This window comes from Marmota monax, unplaced genomic scaffold, assembly GCF_021218885.2.
Source record: "Marmota monax isolate L192 unplaced genomic scaffold, Marmota_monax_Labrador192_F-V1.1 WCK01_AAM20220418_F8-fsc00038, whole genome shotgun sequence".
Lineage (NCBI taxonomy): Eukaryota > Metazoa > Chordata > Mammalia > Rodentia > Sciuridae > Marmota > Marmota monax.
In genome coordinates, this window is record NW_026692498.1 from 5,999,560 (window position 1) to 6,020,481 (window position 20,922).

General features: G+C 49.8%; 3 protein-coding genes across 12 annotated transcripts in view; 1 reads left to right on the forward strand and 2 right to left on the reverse strand.

Annotated features, from left to right (window-relative positions):
• Pc (pyruvate carboxylase) overlaps positions 1-7,342 on the forward strand; it is a 105,317-nt gene extending 97,975 nt beyond the window's left edge. For all 7 annotated transcript variants that reach the window (XM_046445128.2, XM_046445130.2, XM_046445125.2 and 4 more), the window contains 11 exons: positions 2,354-2,498; positions 2,809-2,898; positions 2,983-3,204; positions 3,929-4,085; positions 4,663-4,903; positions 5,003-5,252; positions 5,412-5,656; positions 5,758-5,937; positions 6,019-6,267; positions 6,513-6,653; positions 6,730-7,342. In XM_046445128.2, the coding sequence (XP_046301084.1) occupies positions 2,354-2,498; positions 2,809-2,898; positions 2,983-3,204; positions 3,929-4,085; positions 4,663-4,903; positions 5,003-5,252; positions 5,412-5,656; positions 5,758-5,937; positions 6,019-6,267; positions 6,513-6,653; positions 6,730-6,978 (2,169 nt within the window). In that variant the 3' untranslated portion in view covers positions 6,979-7,342. The remainder of the gene's footprint in view (positions 1-2,353; positions 2,499-2,808; positions 2,899-2,982; positions 3,205-3,928; positions 4,086-4,662; positions 4,904-5,002; positions 5,253-5,411; positions 5,657-5,757; positions 5,938-6,018; positions 6,268-6,512; positions 6,654-6,729) is intronic.
• A 1,953-nt stretch (positions 7,343-9,295) lies between these two features.
• Positions 9,296-12,473, reverse strand: Rce1 (Ras converting CAAX endopeptidase 1). 4 transcript variants are annotated; one of them, XM_046445135.2, is made up of 9 exons: positions 12,260-12,473; positions 12,011-12,113; positions 11,833-11,916; positions 11,482-11,560; positions 10,794-10,961; positions 10,595-10,666; positions 10,277-10,339; positions 10,095-10,191; positions 9,824-9,962 (listed from the first exon to the last, which is right to left on the reverse strand). In XM_046445135.2, the coding sequence occupies exons 1-8, from the start codon at positions 12,442-12,444 to the stop codon at positions 10,127-10,129; spliced, it is 819 nt and encodes a 272-aa protein (XP_046301091.1). In that variant the 5' UTR covers positions 12,445-12,473; the 3' UTR covers positions 9,824-9,962; positions 10,095-10,126. The 4 variants fall into 4 exon arrangements, with proteins under 4 accessions (XP_046301090.1, XP_046301092.1, XP_058435437.1 ...); XM_046445134.2 differs by lacking the exon at positions 10,095-10,191 and having other exon boundaries at positions 9,296-9,962; positions 12,260-12,470; XM_046445136.2 differs by lacking the exon at positions 10,095-10,191 and having other exon boundaries at positions 9,296-9,962; positions 11,833-11,912; positions 12,260-12,277.
• A 119-nt stretch (positions 12,474-12,592) lies between these two features.
• Positions 12,593-20,922, reverse strand: part of Top6bl (TOP6B like initiator of meiotic double strand breaks) — a 94,368-nt gene continuing 86,038 nt past the window's right edge. Inside the window, exons 14-16 of the mRNA XM_046445137.2 lie at positions 16,603-16,678; positions 12,833-13,059; positions 12,593-12,737 (exon numbers count right to left, since the gene is read on the reverse strand). Of these exons, the coding sequence (XP_046301093.1) occupies positions 12,672-12,737; positions 12,833-13,059; positions 16,603-16,678 (369 nt within the window). The 3' untranslated portion in view covers positions 12,593-12,671. The remainder of the gene's footprint in view (positions 12,738-12,832; positions 13,060-16,602; positions 16,679-20,922) is intronic.

A 20,922-nucleotide genomic window follows, 5' to 3' on the forward strand; every position in this document is an offset into this window, starting at 1 on the left:
TCCCTGGGAGGGCGGTCCTGGGACGAGCTCAGGTGCTAGGTGCCCGCAGGAAGCTGGGGTTTGGATGGACTGGCTGAGGTCTTGGAACCAGGTCAAGCACCCTGGTCCTAGTTTGTGCCCGCCGCACGACCGGTGTGACCAATTGGGGAGCATGGGGAGTCATCCCCTCCCACAGGCTTCAAGGCGTCCTCAGACTGCCGAGGTGCCCCCTTCTCTTCCTACAGACCCGATCCCCGCCCTCCATGGTGGGGAGGGGAGGCTGGTAGCGGGAACTCTGGGAAACCAGAGACTGGAATTCCAGCCCTGCCCGGCACAGCTGTGTGGCCTTGGGCAATTACTTAACCACTGAAACAGTTTCCTCTCGTAGACTGAGGGTATTAATTGAAGGTACTTAAGCGCTTGGTAGGGGTGAGAGGAAGGAAAACCTGCAGCTTGAGGAGCTTAACTATCAGAAGCCGGGGTGCACTGTGGCCACTGCCTGGGCCTCAGCTGTTGCATTTGTAAATGAAGGTTTGGATTCTAGCCATGTCGCCTCTGATGTGTGGTGGCATCCGATAGTCCTTTGTTTTTCTTCTCCCCATCAAAAGTGTTTCCATTTACCCTGAGCATGCGTGTTTACGAGCATCTGCCATTTGCCACCCTGTGCTGGGAGCCAGATGTGCCTGGTTCCTGTCCCCATGGAGCTTCCAGTACAGAGGGAATGACCACCGTCCAATAAATACGAAGTGGAGCGATTCACTTCAAGGGAAATGCAGGGGCTGGAGGGCAGGGGAGGCCTCTGAGCGTCCTTACCCTTATTTGGGCTCTAAGTTCTTTAAATGGTTTAACAGGATGTTTCCTCTCACAAGTGCCCTTGGAGCACTTGAACTGTCCCTGTTTCGGGAAGGGGCTACTACGCTGGGGGCAGACAGGTGGACCCATCAGACCAGACAGGGATGAGGCACTGATGGCTGGCCCCACCCTGCGATGATCAGTGTTGCCCAGTGATGCTGGTAGAGGAGGGAGCCTTTCCTGTACAGGCCTCTAGGTGCTAGGAGCCCTTGGGTAACAGGTTTTCTCTCAGAAGGGTTCAAGCTGGGCCTCAAGCTCCTGTTGAGGATTGCAATAGAAATCCTGAAAGGGTAAGACATGGAGATGCCTCCTTCATGTAGCCATGTGGCTACAGGACATGCTCTCGGAGACCCGCCTCACAGTCATGGGGTCTCCTGGGGTCCCCATGTGACTCACCCTGCCCCAGCTATTTAGAGAAGCACCTGACACAGAGATCTAAGCAGCTCAGATAGCCTCCTTGTCTCCGAAGAGGAGACAAGGGAGTGAGGGATGCAGACCAGCAAAAAATGGTAAGGCCAAAGGATGGGCTTCCCAACAGCTGATCCCAGAACTTACTAAAAGGAGATCACTGTGCTCTGCTGAGAGGTGGGAGGGAAGGACAAAGTGGCTTTTCCAGTATAGACATCCAGGAAAAGCTTTCTAGGCAGGTTCGAAGATGCGGAGTGTGAGAGCAGGAGGCTCGGTTGTGTGGCAAAGGTGGCCATGATGAGGAGACCCATTGGAAGGTGTGGCCTGAGCTGGACATGAGGTCATGGAGTCCAGAGATGGCCACAGGACAGTCATCAAGCTTGATCAGTGACATGCAAGAGGGGGTTGATCGAGCAGGTAGCAGTTGACAGAGCAGAGCAGGTAGCTGGCAAGGCACCCAGCAGGAGGGAACCTGGGTTTGGACTTCTGAGTCCCATGAGGGATGTATAAGTAGATGCCAGGAGACAGTTCCACCTTTGGGTGTAGGCCCTGGAGACAAAGACTGACTAGAACCTGAGGCCCAGGACAAGGCCACACAGAGTGGGTAGGCCTGAGCAGGAAGAGGAGACCGGAAGAACAGGACATCCCTGCAGGCCAGGGAGAGAGCATCAAGGTGGGAGTCGTTAGCAGGAGGAGGGTGGGAGGCTGCCCACTAGATTTAGCCAGGAAGGCTAAAGAGTGTCAAGAGCGTGGGTGTGTCAGAGGTAGGGACCTCTTTCAAGAAGAGTGGCTGGTGGGGGTGAGAGGGTGGTGCTCCTTCCGTGCTGCTGTAGAAAAGGCTGAGCCAGTTCTCGGTCATGGGAAGGGAGGAAATGCAGGTTGCCAGACCCCAGAAGCAGCAGGAGGGGGTGGCATTCAGCACATGCTCTGGGTGAATAGGATGGAGGGAGTGGGTTCAGCCACTGGCAGCTTAGGCAGTCTTCCAGAATGTGTGGGGTGGGGGGGGCGGGCGCTGAAGCTGTGCTGCTCCAGGATGGCACCTGCAGCCTCCTCTTTTCTTTCTGCCCTGTCCATGCTGCATGGTGACACCCTCCTACCCACCTCTGTCCTACAGACCAACATCCCCTTCCTGCAGAATGTGCTCAACAACCAGCAGTTCCTGGCAGGCACCGTGGACACGCAGTTCATCGATGAGAATCCTGAGTTATTCCAGCTGCGGCCTGTGCAGAACCGGGCCCAGAAGCTGCTGCACTACCTCGGTCCGCCCCACTGCCCTCTCCCCTCCCCGCTCCCCATGCCTGCCTCTGGCCCTCTGCCCCTCAGCCCTGCCCTTGTTCTGATCCTGCATCTTCCTTGCTCCTCGTCTTAGGGATCCTCTTTTCCATCCATGTGGTCCTCAATAGGTCTCCACTGCCTGGACCCAGGAGTCCGTGGCTTTGGAGAGGACAGGGGCAGCTGGAGAACCGGGTGTCCTGGAGGAATGCCCCCATCCCTGAGCCCACCTACTCACATGGCCCGAATCAACCTCTTCCCAGCCTTCCCTGACGTACTGCCTGCTCTCTCCCCTAGGACACGTCATGGTGAATGGCCCCACCACCCCAATCCCTGTCAAAGCCAGCCCCAGTCCCACGGACCCTGTTGTCCCTGCGGTGCCCATAGGTAAGAGATCCATTCTGCCAACTCATGGGGAATATGAGAGATTGTCATCTGCAGGATGGGCATTACTGTCTTTGTATGCCCTAGGCCCACCCCCAGCTGGTTTCAGAGACATCCTTCTGCGGGAAGGGCCAGAGGGCTTTGCTCGAGCTGTGCGGAACCACCAGGGGCTGCTGCTGATGGACACGACATTCAGGGATGCCCACCAGTCACTGCTGGCCACTCGTGTGCGCACTCATGATCTAAAAAGGATCGCACCCTATGTTGCCCACAGCTTCAACAAGCTCTTCAGCATGGAGAACTGGGGAGGTAGGCTAAAGGGCAGTGCTGGCAAAAATCAGGCCCCTTGAGTGGCCGGCCCTAAAGGTGCAAGCCTCTGGGGATACTGAGGAAGACCAAAGAAGCCAGCTGCAGTAGTACACGCCTGTGATCCCAGCTTTCAGGAGGCTGAGGCAGGAGGGTTGCAAGTTCTAGGCCAGCCTGGGCAACTTAGCCAGGCCTGTTTCAAATTATTTTAAAAAACATTCTTATATATATTTTGGGTTGTTGATAGACCTTTATTTTATTCATTTATTTATATGCCGTGCTGATCTTAGGGATCCTCTTTTCCATCCATGTGGTCCTCAATAGGTCTCCGTTGCCTGGACCCAGTGCCTCACTTGCTAGGCAAGTGCTCTACACTGAGCCTCAACCCCAGCCCTGAAGCACCCTGCGGTTCAATACCCGTTACAGAGAGAGCGGAGGGGGAGGGGGAGAGAGGGAGAGAAAGAAAACCAAAGACTGAAGAAGGCACAAAACCAGCTTCAGAGCCAAGATCCAGGAGCTGGGCTGAGCATGCTGCAGGCACAGGCACGGCACAGAGGAGCAGGGGAGGAGGACCTGAGAGATAAGGAGTCAGGCACCGAGGGAAGGGACACGTGGGCCTGAGCACCCTGAGCACCGGCTGGGAGCACGAGGGAGCAGGGGCTGGAGGCTCAGGCCACAGAGCTGCAGCGTGTGGAGCTGACCTAGACCTCTCTCCATCCTTTGGCAGGGGCCACATTTGATGTCGCCATGCGCTTCCTATATGAGTGCCCCTGGCGCCGGCTGCAGGAGCTCCGGGAGCTCATCCCCAACATCCCATTCCAGATGCTGCTGCGGGGGGCCAATGCTGTGGGCTACACCAATTATCCCGACAACGTAGTCTTCAAGTGAGCCTGGGACAGGGTGGGCAGACACTGCTGGTGGGGCTTTTGGGGTGCCAGGCCACAGGGCAACGGCCTATGCTCCCCACAGCGGGCTAAATACCAAGTGTGTGTGGCCATACCCTGCGGGACTGCTGTTTGGAAGTGTCATGAAGTGCAGAATTGTTATGGCAGAACCCAAAGGGCTTCTAGATCACTCATGAGCCAGTGGTTACCTTGTGAGGGCCACTCAGTACAGAGCTGGGGTTCAAACTCAGGCCTCGGGACTCCTTGTCCTGGGCGCTCCCCCACGGCCCTACTCCTTGCAAAGCAGAGAATCCCCGCTGATCCTCCAGCCCCGGGCACGCCAATGACTACATGGCACTTGACTACCACAGGATGCAGCTCTGCCGGTACGGATGCATCGGTGGTGAATCTGCCTGCCCAGGCTGCCCTGGAAAAGGCCCTGTCCACACAGTTGGGCTCCTATTCCTCTGTCAGGCCAGACTTCAATCCCTAGAGGCTGTAGAGTAGCCAGGCCAGGAACTGGAGAAGGAAATGCAGGGAGTAGGTGGGGCTCACTCCTTGTTTCTCACCCACTCAGGTTCTGTGAGGTGGCCAAAGAGAACGGCATGGACGTCTTCCGGATCTTTGACTCCCTCAACTACTTGCCCAACATGCTGCTCGGCATGGAGGCGGCAGGCAGTGCTGGGGGTGTGGTGGAGGCTGCCATTTCCTACACAGGCGATGTGGCTGACCCCAGCCGTACTAAATACTCACTGCAGTACTACATGGGCTTGGCTGAAGAGCTGGTGCGAGCTGGCACCCACATCCTGTGCATCAAGGTGCCAGGCCACTTGCCCATCTCTTGCTCTCTGTACCACCCATAATGTCCCCCACATCAGGCCTCTCCTTACCATGTCTCTCCTCCCTACTTTCTCCAGGACATGGCAGGGCTGCTGAAGCCAGCAGCCTGTACCATGCTGGTCAGCTCTCTCCGGGACCGCTTCCCTGACCTCCCACTGCACATCCACACCCATGACACGTCAGGGGCAGGTGTGGCAGCTATGCTGGCCTGTGCCCAGGCTGGGGCTGATGTGGTGGATGTGGCAGCTGACTCCATGTCTGGGATGACCTCACAGCCCAGCATGGGTGCCTTGGTTGCCTGTACCAGAGGGACTCCCCTGGACACAGGTAGGAAGAGGGCAGCCCATGGCCATGCCCCTCACAATTACAGCCACTACCAGCCCAGTATAGTCTGGCATACCTAGAACCTAAGTACCCCATGGTCCTGGGAGGAACCCTGGGGGCCTAGTACCTTGCCAAGCCTTCCTGATTTTGGCCTCCCTGCAGAGGTGCCTTTGGAGCGCGTGTTCGACTACAGCGAGTACTGGGAGGGGGCTCGGGGACTGTACTCAGCTTTTGACTGCACGGCTACCATGAAGTCTGGCAACTCAGACGTGTATGAAAATGAGATCCCGGGGGGCCAGTACACCAACCTGCACTTCCAGGCCCACAGCATGGGACTCGGATCCAAGTTTAAGGAGGTCAAGAAGGCCTATGTGGAGGCCAACCAGATGCTGGGTGACCTTATCAAGGTGAGCCAGGCCCAGTGCTCTCACCTGACACACAATCCTGTATACTCCTCCCTGGGCCTCTAATAAGATGCCTGCTGTCCTAACTTAGAGACCCTTCTCAGGTGACGCCCTCTTCCAAGATTGTGGGGGACCTGGCCCAGTTCATGGTGCAGAATGGATTGAGCCGAGCAGAGGCTGAAGCACAGGCAGAAGAGCTGTCCTTCCCCCGCTCTGTGGTGGAGTTCCTGCAGGGCTACATTGGTGTCCCCCATGGGGGGTTCCCTGAGCCCTTTCGCTCTAAGGTAGGGAAGGCCCAGCATGCTGTGAGGGTGGGAGCTGGACCTGCAGAAAATCAGGTCTGACCCTCTGCTTTTACTCCCCAGGTGCTGAAGGACCTGCCAAGGGTAGAGGGGCGGCCTGGGGCTTCCCTCCCTCCCCTGAACCTGCAGGCACTGGAGAAGGAGTTGGTAGAGCGGCATGGAGAGGAGATTACCCCAGAGGATGTGCTCTCAGCGGCCATGTATCCTGATGTCTTTGCCCAATTCAAGGATTTCACTGCTACCTTTGGCCCCCTGGACAGCCTCAATACCCGCCTCTTCCTGCAGGGCCCCAGAATTGCAGAAGAGTTTGAGGTCAGTGGCTCTGGTGCTTATTCACACTGTCCCAGCACCCCTGCCCTAGAGCTTCAGATTTGGTTGGGTTCTCTCCCAGTCTCAGGAGCTTTGGGAGCAGAAAGGACCCTTAAGAGAACAGGAGCTAGGCCTTTACATGTGAGCAGCCAAAACCCAGGGCAAAAGACTTCCCTGTGGTGGGGTCAGGGGCCTGCTCTCCTTATTGCCCTCTGCCCCAGCTCTGGGCCCCCACACCCTCCCTGCAGGTGGAGCTGGAGCGAGGCAAGACACTGCACATCAAAGCCTTGGCTGTGAGTGACCTGAACCGGGCTGGCCAGAGGCAGGTCTTCTTTGAGCTCAACGGGCAGCTGCGGTCCATCCTGGTCAAGGACACACAGGCCATGAAGGTGCGGCTCCCCCAGGACCAGCCAGATGGTGGGTGGGCTGGGCCCAGTATCTCATGCCCTTTTGCCCTGTCTGTAGGAGATGCACTTCCACCCCAAGGCTCTGAAGGATGTGAAGGGCCAGATCGGAGCGCCCATGCCTGGGAAGGTGATAGACATCAAGGTGGCAGCAGGAGCCAAGGTAGTCAAGGGTCAACCCCTGTGTGTGCTCAGTGCCATGAAGATGGAGACTGTGGTTACTTCGCCCATAGAGGGTACTGTCTGCAAGGTCCATGTGACTAAGGACATGACACTGGAAGGCGATGACCTCATCCTGGAGATTGACTGATCTTGCCCAAGACTGGCAGCCTGGCCATCCTCACCCCATACCTTCGAAATAAGCTGTGTTGCCAGAGCAGGCCCAGGCCAGCCAGTGCCTGAGGGCAGGCAGGGCTGGCCCTGGAGGTCCTGTCTCCAGTGGGACAGCAGAGCCATCACCTACAGCCCATTCCCTGTTCTCCACTGGTGGATAGTTGCTCACATATTCATCTCTTGCCAAATAAGGTCTTCTCCTTGTGGGGGACTACAGGTGGGGAAGGTGGTCTTATGACCTGGGGGTAAAAGCTTAGGGGGTCCTAATTCCTGGCAGGGGAGACTTAAGCCCCATGTCTTGGGAAATTTCCTCAATAAAACTGGCTTTTCCCTGCCCTCCACACTGGGTTCTGTGCAGCAGCCCCAGCCCAGAGGCAGAGTGGGTAGGGCTCTCTCTCTAAAACTCCCCATGGGCACCAGGGGCAGACCAGTTGTTTTTATCCTCCTTGGAGGGTAGCAAGGATGACAACTGTGGCCATTTTCTGCCACTACTGAGTGTCTATTATACACATATCCCCCAAAGGATCAGCTGTTACTAAACTTGTTTAGGGTTTGTTCTAAGCACTGGGTAACTATTAACTGCCCACCTTGACACAAATCTAGTCACACATTAGATAGCTTTTCCAGGGCTCCATAATTACAAAGAGACAAAAAGAGACCAAATCCAGACTCTGGCAGACCTGCTTCCCAGACACACTGTGGCCAACCTCCTACCTCCAGTCAGTGCAGAGCTAAGTACAGTCAGCACCTTCCGGGCACCTTCTGGGGAGACCCTAGGGAATGGGACCACCACAGAGATGTTTGTGATGTGTTCAGTGTGAGGCTGTTGGTGGGAGGTCAGCAGCGTCCCTGGATCAAGTCTCATAGGTCCTCCCCTGCCCATCCAAACTGGCCATAGAGAATCCTGAGCCTCAGTCCCTCACCTGCCATGGGGACAGTAACCCTGGCTGTATCAATGCCCTCCCGTTCCTCCACCATAGGTGAGGACTGCAGGCAGAGGTAAGCAGTTCCTGAGCAGGAGAGGAGAGGGCTGATGGAGGAAATGCTGGACTTTGAGGAAGGGGAGAGAGTCCAGATCTGCTAGCTCCCAGAGGGAACCAGGCAGGAAACAGCACCCTGCAGGCCTGTCTTCTGGGTGTTCTTGCGGTTCTGGTCATAGACCTCTGAATTGAGCAAGGCAGTGGACCCAGGTTCCCAAATGTACCCTCTAAAACAGGCCCCTGCTCACTCCTCTGTCTCCAACAGCTGCCACACAGGCTGGGGAAGAGGAAAGCTCCTTAAGGAAGAAGGTGTGTGACGGTGATGTTGCCCTTTATTTCATTTTTCTGGTCCTGGGGATTGAACGCAGAGCACTTTACCACTGAGCTACATCTCCTGTCCACTTTCTATTTTTTGAGAAAGGGTCTTGCTAAGTTGCTTAGGGACTTAGCAACTGTCTCAGCCTCCTGAGTCACTGGGATTACAAGCGTGTACCACCTGGCTCTGAGACTGCCCTTTGGATCTAGGTGAATATGATCTTGTCACAGCCAACCTGAGAGTGTCAAAGGGAAGTGACTATACATCCATTTCCTTTAACCACCAACTTCTTCAAGAAAGGGGACTTTGGGACAAATTCCTTGAGTACAGAATGGGACCTAAAAGGATATTCTTTTAAGAATAAAAAGGGAAAAGATTCCAGGTAGGGCAATAAGAACCATTCTAAAAGTGAGGTGAGGGACAGACAGAACACTAGCAGGTTCTAAGAAAGAACCTCTAGTTACCAGATGGCTTGGTAGAGTCCCTGCTGTTCTTGGGTCTGTAGCCTTTGTTCTGAGTTTCTTCAGTGGCTAGGTGAGGCACCGTGGCAGTGGTCAGGTAGAGAGAATCAGAAGCCTTCACTTCTGAGAAATTTGGAGAGGGTTCCTCTTCCATTCTGGACTGATTTCTTGAAGGCCTTGGTTGAGCCTACACCCGAACAAAGGCTAAAGGTTCTTTATCACTAGGGTTAGGACCATGGGTCCCACTCCTTGACCCCAACAGTCAAGGTACAGGCTTAGGATGAACAGGGCCCATACCTGCAGTCTCAAACCCATTTATGCTAGGACTTGGGATGTCGTTCAGGAAGGCAGAAGCCATGGCCTCAGCAGCCAAAGGTCCCTATCCTGTCCTCTATTCCCAGGAAATGCCTATTAGGGTGAAGTGCCCAAAGGGTAGTGTTCAAGATAGTGGGGGGAAGGGTGGACACACTCCCATAAGCGGCCTGAAGTGTTTCCCAAGACCCCAAATAGATGAATTCCCAAAGGTTCAAGGCCATGTTACCCAAGTTAAATCTCTTTAATACCCCAATACAAAGTTCTGATGCAAAAAGACAATGAGAAAACCCTGGAAGTTTGGGGGAGGGGTTTTATAAATAAAAACCCCTGAGCAGCTTTTCAGAGGCAGAAGGGGGCAGAGGAGCTAGGAGAAGCAATAGTCCAAAGTGAGGAAGGGAGTGCACAGCTCCTAGGACCTGTCCCTTGGTCCCCTCACTCCCAGTTGCTCCTCGCCCCCTTTCAAGAGGGGCTGCATCCTTTGGATATCTGCTCCTTTCTCTTGGTCCCTGGGATTCAACTAGCTCTGGCTTCAATCCCCTATAAAAATTCCTGAGATCTCGGGGACCCTGGCCAGCCCCTCCCTGCAGTACCCCTTGATGGGGAGGGGCCACGGAGCCCATGAGAGTTCACTGGAGTGTACACAGGAGTGAAGGTCAGGAGCACAGGAGAGCCTCTGAGTCCCCTGCCCGCTCCAAAAGCACACAAAGGGGAAGGCTGCCGTAGAGCTTGGGGTTGGTGAGGGGTTGGAGTAGAAGCAGGAAGAGTCCCACACCCAGGGCATAGCCTGCCAGAAGGGGCCGCCTCTGCGGATGTTCCAGGGCAGCACACACAGCTGGGAAGCCCATGTAATTGCAGAAGGAGTGGCAGAGAACAGGCCCAATCAGGTGTCCTGAGGAGAGGAGACAGTACAACTTATAAAGCAGCCCTATCATCTTTTCTGGCCCTTCCAGGGCTAGTGACCCTCATCCCTTGAAATAGGAGCTCATTGGGGGTGGGGGGAAAAACCCATCCACCCACATACCATGGCCTCTGCTTCCTTCCACCTCTCAGACCTCACCAAGCTGAGGGCCCTGGCTCAGCTTGTCTCAACGACTGTGGTAGAAGAAATTTTGTTGCTCCTAGAACAACACAGTATTCCCATTCTCCCACCCACTCCTGTGGGCCCCCAAGCCCCTGGAGACCCATGAGATACTAAGGACCAACCTGTGCGGATGAAGAGGAAAGCAGTGTAGGCACCGAAGACAGCTGTATAGGAGAACTGGAACGCTGGAGACGGGAGGCTTCGAGTGACCACACCTGCACACCCACCCTGCCCCAGCACTGCCCACCCATCAACCAGAGATCACCCCCTTCCCCCAAGGCAGAGGCCACGTGTCCTATCACCTACATCTGTCCTCTGCACCCCAACTCTCAGTGGTCTCTCCAATACTATATAGCCCTCTGTTTCCAATCCTTTCTTTAGAGTGGCTATTGGGGCACCCCAACCCAGGACTACCCCCAGGCAAGCTCTCTAGGACTCACCTGCAGACAAGAAGATGCTCCCCACACTGCTCTGGCGGAAACGCAGCTGCTCAATAATGTGGTGAAAATGGGCTGCGAGGAAGGCAAGAACCAAATTTTATCCCTCTGACCTTCCCTCCAGGCCCACCCCTCACTCCCAGCCCCATTCTCAGGTCTCACACTGGGAACATCTTAGCAGGATCAGGTTAAACAGACTCACCAACTCCAAAGAAGAGTGGGCAGGTGAACACAGCAGGGCCCAGGCCCATGCATGGTGCTAACATGGGCAGCATACAGGCCCGGAATACCAGCTCCTCTGTCAGGGGCGCAATCACTTGGTTCCGCAGCCAACGCATGTCTGTGAGGCAGCGGGCCCAGGAGCGAGGGGCTGGGAAGCAGATTCAGAACACACAATGAACGACTAGCTATTGAACAGTGAGATCCCAGAGGCCCTTCCCCCAGAACTTTATTCCAGCCAAGTGCAGATCAGGCATCAATATTTCTGAGAACAGGAGTGAAGAAGGAGGCAATCAAACTTTACCAGACCCAATGCAAAACAATATCTTGAGATGATTAAAAGGGAAGGCATTAGTAGCTGAGGCAGGAGAGCCTGGTAGTAAACTCTAGAGACATCAAAATTTAACCAAAACCAGTTCTGCTTTCAGGAAGTCAAGGATGGAAAAGAGGCAGATAATACTCTCCAACCCGCAGCAAATACTGCTGGGATCCAGAAGGGCCTCCTTGGCCTCTAGGAACCAACTCTTAGAAGACCCCCAGCAATACGATACAATTTTACTGATGAGGAAACACATCTCATGTCTCCTATTCAGATATAACCAAGAGCCCACAGACTCCTGGCTTGGACTGCCTATGCCTATTTTTTTTTCTTTTCTGTCTTAAAGACTCACCAAGGACCACCTTCAGCCCATCTGCCAGATCACAAGGGCAATCCAGAGAGAGTTGCATCAGTGGACCCAGGAAAAGGATCTGGGAGCAGAAAAACAGCAGAGATTAAAGGAAATACTTCCACCATATTTACTGACCTTACCCAGACCTTTGCCCTTGACCAGCCTCAGGAGACTTCGGGCTTCCTGAATTCTCTAATTTCCCATCTGTGCATACCCAGGACCCTAGGGCCATATCACAAATTGTCTCCCATCAGCCAAAAAGACAGACACAACCAAGATAACAAAACGGCTACAAAGGACACACCGTGCTAGTGACAAAGAACAGAAAAGAGATAAAGCTGTAGAACTCACCATGGTCAGCAGCAGGGGCAGCAGTGCTGCTGGGAAAATGCCCTCCAGCCTGAAGCCCATCAGGGTGAGCAGGGATGTGCCTGGCTGAGCCACAGGAAAGGGGGCATCAGTCTTGCTCTCTCCCACAAAGACCCCTGAGTTCATTCCCCCTTTGCACTTTGTCCCGCCTCCTTCGCACCTGGATGCCCGTTAGTTCCCTCCAAAGCAGCACGCAGAGGGGTGAGAGACTGGAAACCACCAGGACACTGGTGAAACGCCGCTTGATGACGGCAGGGTGGTCCCTACGAGGGTGACAGTAAGTTCAGGGACCCCCCCCCCCACCGCAGCCACCACCTGTGAGCGCGGCCCGCCCCCGGCTCGCCAAAACTCCGCCCGCAGCCCCGCCTCTCGGGGGCGCGGGTTCCGGCGGCGCGCGCAGCCCCCGCACCTGGGCAGCTCGCTCTTCCAGACGTACAGGCTGCCCACGTAAGAGCAGGCAAGGCTGAGGCAGGAGAACACCGACACCCAGCAGCACAGCCCGGGACCCGGGCTGCCCAGCGCCGCTGACTCCGGCTGCCGCTCAGGCCGTGAGACCGACAGCAGGCGCAGCCCATCCCCGCCCAGCGCCGCCATCGCGCCCGCACCCGCGGCGCGCACCAGTGACGCGAGCCCGCGGCAGCGCGGATGACGTCAGGCGGCGGCGCAGGCCCCTGACCCCGCCCCAGCGCCCGGCTCCGCCCCAGCGTACAGCCCCAGCACTGAAACAGACAGACAAGGTGCGCTGTGCAGGTTTATTGAAGCAACAACTTCGCGGCCAACTGCCCCTTCCCGTCCCCGAGGACTCTCAGTAGCGGTCCAGCTCAGGGTCCATGACCGGGACTCAGCCACTCGGACAGATTGGAGACTTCCTGCAGCCACAGTGCATCCTGCGGGAGCAAAGGGAGCCCGGGATGAGGACTCCGTAACGTCCAGGTGCCCGCATCTCCCGCCGCGCCCTTCCGCGTAGTGCTCGCCGGGTTACCTCCAGAACTCTCCCCGGGCTCGCCCTGTCTGGCACGGGAGCCTGGACGTGGACCGTGCGGCGCTCCTCCCTGCTCACGGTGAGGGAGGCCGCGGTGGGCTCCAGGCGGCGCGGGCAGATCTCTGGCGTGCCCGGGGCGCTGGCAGAATGGGGAGCTTCCATTTCCTCCACGCTCTGATGGAGGCTGCCCCTCTTAAGCCTCTTGTTTTCTGCTTGCCCGCTGATCTCTAGGAGAAAACAGGCCCGCTTCATCTTATAAAGATTCCTCTCACCCCATCTCTATCATCTGGTCCTGTCCAGAGCAAAAACTTCAGCTGTGGGGTCTTAAGGAGCAGGCAGACGCTGTATGAACGATTTCTGGCCTACCTATCCCCCTTGAGCTGGTCCTTAGAAGGGGCCACTGGGATACTACTAAGCCCTTACTTGAGGGCTCAGGTGTCCTCAGCGACTTTTCACTCATAGATTGTCCATGGAGTCTGCACTATCAAGGTCTTTCCTCCCAGCCAAGCTCTGGTTCCCCTGGCCCAGGGGGAACAGGCCTCACCTTTCTCCTGCAGTGCCCATAGGCAGCTTTCCTATTCTTAACTGATTTCGCTTATGCAAACTTAAAGCAATGTGGGTCAATACATGATTCCTGAGCCTGTCCTGGGAATGTAAATCAAGGAGCTTTTCCCTGGGAGTAGCTCACACGTGGTGGAGGAATGCAAAGATGTGTACACAGCCCAGAGGCACAAAAGAGAAGGAAACTTAATCATGGGAGGGTGAAGAAAGGCTTCCCTGAGGAGATGCCAGAGCTGGGTTGGGGAGGATGAAGAGAGATATACCAGACAGATAAGGGAAGGAAAAGGAATTCCACACTGAAAGTCATGCAAATAAACTTTATATAAAAGCATAAAACATCCTACATATAAGGTATGGGATCCTAGCAAATAAGTTTGAGGGGTTCACAGGAATCAGAGGAGGCTAAGAAATGAGTTTTTTAGCCATAGGAAACAAACAGGAAGACAGTGAAGAGTTTTAAGGACTAGAAAAATATATGGTTGATTATATAGCTTAGAAGGATCACTTTGTCATAAGTTTGCTTATATCAAACTAAATGCAGGAAGACATTAAATGAATCTAATTTATCTGTAAAGAACTAGATATATAGTGGTACCATTAATGGCAGCCTAAAGTAAGAAGAGCTGATCTCAGTGGGGTGGGGTTTGCAGAAGGAAGGTATCAGGAGAGAAGAAATTGAGGTACCAATGGGATCTCCCTGTGGAGCTACCTAGAGCAGATAAGGCTCCTTTCTGGCATTTAGGAGAGAACAGGCAGGTCATACCAATTTGAGAGTCTTGAACCCAGAATCACAGTGGTTAACAGCTGGAATGGAAGATAAAGATGGAGTGTAGGATGATCACTGTTGAATAATGACCAGAGGAAGGTAGTGGAAGAAAAAAGCTCAAAAAAGAGAGAACCAGGTAAGTCACTTTTACAGTGCCAAATTCTGTAAATAGTTCAGAAATGATAAAGGTAAATGCACAATTTGGTGATTAAAAGTACTTCCTAATGAGAGAACTTGCAAGTACAGAAGTCACAGAGAAATACTCTTAAGTTTGGGAAAGTGTAAGGAAAGGAAAGGGGGAGAGTATACATGCAGCTTGTTTTGAGAATGTTGGTTGAGATGGGCTAGAGAGAGATTGAGAATAGGTGGAGGAGACAAAAGTCATGGGAGATGTCCTTTTGAAAAAATGAAGGATTGACCTGCTAAAGAAAAAGAACTCAGAAGAGAGGGAAAGGTACAGAAGTGATAACTGACACAAACAGGTCCTTAGAAAACTGAAAGGATGATTCCACCCCAAGCCTGAAGGGTAAAGGTTCCCTTACTAATAAGGCTTTACAGTGGGAGGAATACAAGTTGGCAAGTTTACTGAGGGAAAAAAAGTAAGTGTAAAGCAAGAGGCTATGTTGGGAGTAGAGGCTGGGTGGACTTTTAAAAGAATGGAGTAGCCACTGAAGAGAGAGGGCAAAAAAAAAAGGGGGGGGGGAAGTACTGATAAACCAAAGGCTCCTGAGTGAATGGACCATGGATGTCCAGGGACATCAACACACAGTTGTTCAGCAATTTTCTTCTTTGAAGCTCTCCACATGGAACACAGAATGCATGCTGCTGACAGTTGCAGGTTTTTTAGGGAAGAACAACTCAAATGATCTTCTAGGAGGTCCCACCTGGTTGTAAGCAACCAGATTTTAAGGCTCATGTTGCACAATAGAGAAAGCATGGGCTTTGGAGGCATCTTGCTGAGATTAAGTCCTCTACCTGACCTCTGAGCCTGAGTTGTCTAATTTGTGGGAGGAGCGATGCAGCCCACAAGGTCACCATAAGGACTAAATAAGTTTTGTGGAAGAGCCTAGCATCTCCCCAGGGTCTACAGAAGGTGTTGAACTAAATGTTAACAGTCTTCCTTCTGAGAGAAGATACCTATTCTTTTGCCTTTTCTCACTGCATACATACTACAATGTTTTTTTAAGTCTCCAAATCTGAATTTATAACACTAGATTATTTGCTTTATACAAACCTTCTCTGTAGCATTCTTTTCAGTAACAAACAGCCCCCAACAACATTCAAAACATGGTTCAATGGAAAGAATGATTCAGGAATACATCTTGGGCATAAGCATAGATAGCATGCACTGTGTTATAGCTGTACCCTAGAAAGAGGGATTTAGCAACAGAGCACAAGGACTGAAGTCACAGTCCCCAAAGTTCCTGAAGCCCAGATACTGTTTTGTCTGAAGGACTCAAGATCTATAGGAAAGCATCTCTGCTAATATGGCTTGTCTAGAGATAGATCAGAGGTAGGCTGCCTGGATTTGAATTCTGGATCTGTCATTTACCAGCTGTGTGACCTTGTGTAAGTTTATTGGCATTGTTCTCTCAGCCTCAATTTCCTCACCTAAAAATGAGAATAATGGTGCCTATACTGCATAGGATTGTTTTGAGAACTAAGAGCATTAGTAAACTTTAAAGGATCCAGAATAGTGCTCAGCAATTGTCAGTAACTATTCATGAGAACTGCTATTACCTCTGTGGCTGCTGGCCCTGAAGGCTGAGAGTTGGGTAGAGGCAGGTATGAAGAAAAGACTTCAGTATAAATACCATCACATCACACACTGACACCTCCTCACAACACACATCAAAACTGAGGTGAGATCTGTAACCAGGAACAGCTTCCAGAGCTCAAAAGAGCAGCAACTAATATGTGGGAGAGCTACATTATCAATACTGATGATCAAGAAAAGATACAAAGCCAGGTGTGGTGTCACACGCCTGTAATCCCAGTGACTCCCAGAGGCTGAGGAGGAGGATTGCAAATTCAAAGCCAGCCTCAGCAATTTAGAGAGGCCCTAAGCAATTTAGCAAGACCCTGTCTCAAGATAAATAATAATAAAAAGAAAGGCTGAGGATATAGCTCAGTGGTTGAGCACCCCTGGGTTCAATCCCTGGGACAAAAAAAAAAAAAAAAAAAGGAAAGATAAGGGAATTAATCAGACTGAGCGCCCTGAAATCTGCCTGTTACCTTCCCCCTCCCCATCAAGTGCACCTATCTGTAACTATACAACCCATATTAGAAATTTCTAGCCCTATCTCAGAAGACCACAATGGCAGGGGGAGCCAACCCCCCAAATCCCAGAAGGATGTTGATGAAGGTGCAGTAGACAGCTTGAAACCATATGTCCTACCACCTCAGTTTCAATCCAGGGCTTACTGAAAAGCTACAGCCTTACCTGCAAGGAGCTCTGGGCTGTTCTCATGTGCATCCTCAGTGTTCTGGGCTAAATCTTTTTTCTCTGGGGTCAGCTGCTTTAAAAATCAAAAATTCCAAGTGAGTTATTCAGACACATGAATGAACCCCAGTGAAATAGGAGTGTGCCTGAGAGCTTAGCCAATCCAAAAGGGCTGTTCTCCACCTGGAACTCCCTCTTAACTTCCTCATGGATCCCCCTACCTGGCCTCCAGCCTTCAAGGCTTCCTTCTGCAGCTCACTCTAGTACTGCTGACATATCCTTACTTCCTGTGAACTCCACACACTTGCCTACTGTTTGCCCCACTCCTCAGGCTCTGAAGCACACTCTGTATACCCATTCATCTTTTTTTTTTTTTAACCACTGAGTTTCATCCTTTTTATTTTATTTTAATTTTGGTTCTAAGTTGCTCGGGCTGACCTTAAACTTGCAATTCTCTTGCCTCAGCCTCCCATGTAGCCAGAATTACCAGTGTGCAACACTGGACCCAGCCCCCTATTCACCATTTTTGTGTGCATATGTCCATTTTCTAAACTTTAAATCACTTGGAAGGTCTGTCTCTTTATAGCTAGCAGAGTGCCATACACAGGGTAAGTGCTCAATAAAGAACTGACTGGAACAGTCAAACCTGGGAAGCCAAAGGGAACATTCTGTAGTCATGTGTAGCCCTTCAGAGCTCTGCCACACCAGTTGGTCCAATCTGGACAGAAAAACAGAGATACTTACTAGGACCATGACCCAATTCTCCCAGCTCCTCATACAAAGTTATAAAATATGTATCTTCTTCATGAAAATTAAAAGCTTGTGCTTCAAAGGACACTTGAAAAGTAAACCCAACAAGAATGGAATACAATATATGCAAATCATATCTGATAAGGTACTTTTAAAATCCAGAATAAATAATTAATAGTTCAATATAAAGTAACAACCCAATCTAAAAATGGGCAAAGAATATGAATAGATGTTTCTCCAAAGAAGGTATATAATCTGCCAATAAGACACGAAAAGATGCTCAATATCCTTACTCATTAGGGAAATGTGAATCAAAATCACTGAGATACTACTTCCCCCCCAACTAGGATTGCAATAAGAAGGAGGAAAGAAACGACTGTAGATTAGGATGTGAAGAAATTGGAACCACTGCAGAGCTAGCAGTAATATAAAATGGTATAGCCACCTTTGGAAAATGGTTTGGAAATTCTTCAAAAATATAAACAAACAGGGCCAGGTGTGATGGTACATGCCTATAATACCAGCATCTAAGGCAGGAGGATCACAAGTTCAAGGCCAGCCTCAGCAACTTAGTGACAACTTGTCTCAAAATACAGCTCTGGGAACATAACTCAGTGGTAAATCACTCCTAGATTCAATTCCCAATACCACACAAAAAAATGTTAAATATGCTGGGAGGGCAGCTCAGTGGTTCAACATGTGCTTATTAGCATGCACATTTGTAGCCCTGAGTTCAATTCCTACATTAAAAAAAAAAAAAGTTAAACACGGTGTTACCATATGAACTAGAAATTACATTTCTAGATATACCCAAAAGAATTTCAAACATGTCTACACAAAAATGTTCACAGCAGCACTACCCATAAGAGGGTCACCAATTCTACCTTTTCTTTATTAATGGAAATTGAGGGACTAGCTCCACATTAAAAGAATTTTATGTATTATCCTTGATCTTGTAGTGTGTAACTGAAGCCACTGGGTGCCACTCTTATGCCACTAAAAGTTATTTATCACTAAATGGCCATTATCAGAGGGAAGCAGTGATGATCATGTGTGCAGCTGGCTTAAGATCACTCTTATTCCATGGGCTTGCTACCCAGTCCTACATAGTCACAATGTTACTGGGCTTTGGAGCCAGGGCATGTCAGTACAAATTGTGAACTTGCCATTTACTAGCTGTGAGTCTAGGCAGACTGCAAAAGTTTTGTAACCAGTTTCCTTTTCTGTAAAACAGTACAACTTTTTTGTTTTTTCATAACATCTTTGTGGAGATAAAGTGAAAATCTTGGCACAGATTAGAAATCCAGTAAATGCTCCTTTCTTCTAAGACTTAGGGCTACTGGTAAGGTCTCTAGTTTACTAGCTGTCTGCCAAGTTAATTGGGTTATGAATGGCCCAAGGCTCTGACCCATCACTACAGCCAAAGAACAGGGTAAAGAGGTCATATTGGATTTTTTTTCTTTTTCTTTTTTGACTCTTGCTAGGATATCAGAGATCTGAGTACTACGGATTCAAAAGCTGAAATATTCCTAGATCCTGAGGAGTCTGTCTCTTCCCGTAAGTCCCAGATCCTGTGACAATGGCACATGCCTTATCCTGAAGATACAGATGGCTGAAGTGAATTGAATTATGCTCCCCTGCCAAAGACAAATCCAACTCCTAAATCCACAGATTCTGTGAATATGAGCTTATTTGAAAAAAGGGTCTTTGCAGATATAATTAAAGATTTGGAGATTTAAGCCTGAATTAGGGTGGGCCCTAATCCAATGATAAGTATCCCTATAAGACAAAGGTAGAGGGATATTTGAGTGACAGAGGGAGAAAGACTAGGTGAGGATAGAGGTAGAGATTGGAGTTATGCAAGATGCAAGCCAAGGAAGCCAAGATGCTCCTCCCATAAGCTGGAAGCAGCAGGAAGGATTCTGCTCTACAACTGGTGAAGGGAGTGTAGCCCTGCCCATACCTTGATTTCAGACTTCTGGCCTCCAGAACTGTGAGAGAATAAATGCTGTTGTTTTTAAGCTATTGAGTTTATGATACTGTCTTCTAGCATCCCTAGGAAATGAACACAGTGGACATTAGTTTAAAATGCTCAAGGTATGGGCAGCAACTCTCCAAATTGGAGGGAAACCAGTGACAGTATTTGCATTGAGCTAACACATTCCTGGAAAGTGCTTCCTAGAGGGTGCATAGGGCCATGACGAAAGTTGTGGTGAAGGGAGCATTAACAGGAACTCACTTCTACTGGGTCTTTCCACTCACACTGAAGAGGAAGATGGGCAAATCCATGAAATGTCATGATCCTTTGCCCAGATACCTAAACTTCCCCAATAAATCATAGAGGCAGAGGGAGGAGGAAGAAAATCCAGAGGACATGCTAAAGGCCCTGCTACTTTCTTAGAAACTGTATGTGACTAACAAAAAGTAAACTGCATGCATATAAAATATACAATTTGGTAAGTTTTGACATATACATATCCTATAAAACTATCATCACAATCAAGGTTAGTGAATATATCTATCACCCACAAGTTTCTTGCTGCCCTTTGTAATGATTCCTTTCAACTTTCCTATCTCCCATCTTCAAGCAACCATTGACACAAAAAGTACAGATTACTTGGCATTTTATAGAATTTTGTAGAAATGCAAGCAAAGAATATGCCTCTTTTTTTAACTGCATATCCATTTTTATTTCCAAATAGCCCAAAATAACCACATCAAGCAACATAATCTGTTAAAAGAGTAAGTAAACAACCATATCAAACATTAGCTTTTGAAACCTTTGACTTTTCTTCTATATTTATCTGTTCAATTTCAAATGTTATATTTATTATAATATTAATTATAATCTTTTATTTTCCTGATTTATTAATAAAATTAATAAAATACTGTATTCTAAAAGTTTGGTCACTCTGAACATTCATATATATATATATAAAAGTAAAATTACTTTTTAAACCACTTATATATTTTAAAACAATTTGACATTTAGGAACAAATATAAAATATTGTTATTGAAAAGGAACTCTCTTTTTATGAGATGCAGAAGTAATCTCTGCAATTTAGATAGAAATTATGTCATTTCTCCTTTATTTGGTATTTTTAATTCTTGCTACAATGCCTGATAGACTGTACATCAGATTATCTCTGTAATCACATTCAGAATTTTGGTTGGTCTGTCTAGAACAACCTAGATTTCACTTTTCCTTAGTTTATGATACAAAAAGAACAGTAATTGAAATGCCATATATTTTTAGTTAATACTGAGGTATGAAAAAACCATAAAAGGATTAGAGATATTGAAAAGGTTTTAGCTAAATGTAATGAATTTCTGTGCTACCATTATTAGTTTTATGAAATTAATTTGATACATTTAAACAAAAAAACTGAACATATTAGTGGGGTACTATGTGATGTTTCAATAAATGTATATATAAAATATGCAAATCAGGTTAATTTCCTCAAACATCATTTCTTTTTTTAATTATTTATTTATTCTAATTTGTTATACATGATGACAGAATACAATTTGTTTCATATTACACACAAGAACACAATTTTTCAAGTCAC

Excerpts from the sequence above, each read along its gene's own strand:
- Rce1 (XM_046445134.2), bottom strand. The coding sequence starts at position 12,444 with ATGGCGGCGCTGGGCGGGGATGGGCTGCGCCTGCTGTCGGTCTCACGG. Across the intron at positions 11,917-12,010 it reads GGGAACTAACGGGCATCCAG|CCAGGCACATCCCTGCTCAC; the intron begins GTGCGAAGGAGG and ends CCTGTGGCTCAG. Across the intron at positions 9,963-10,276 it reads TTTCCTCTTCATCCGCACAG|GACACCTGATTGGGCCTGTT; the intron begins GTTGGTCCTTAG and ends TCCTCTCCTCAG.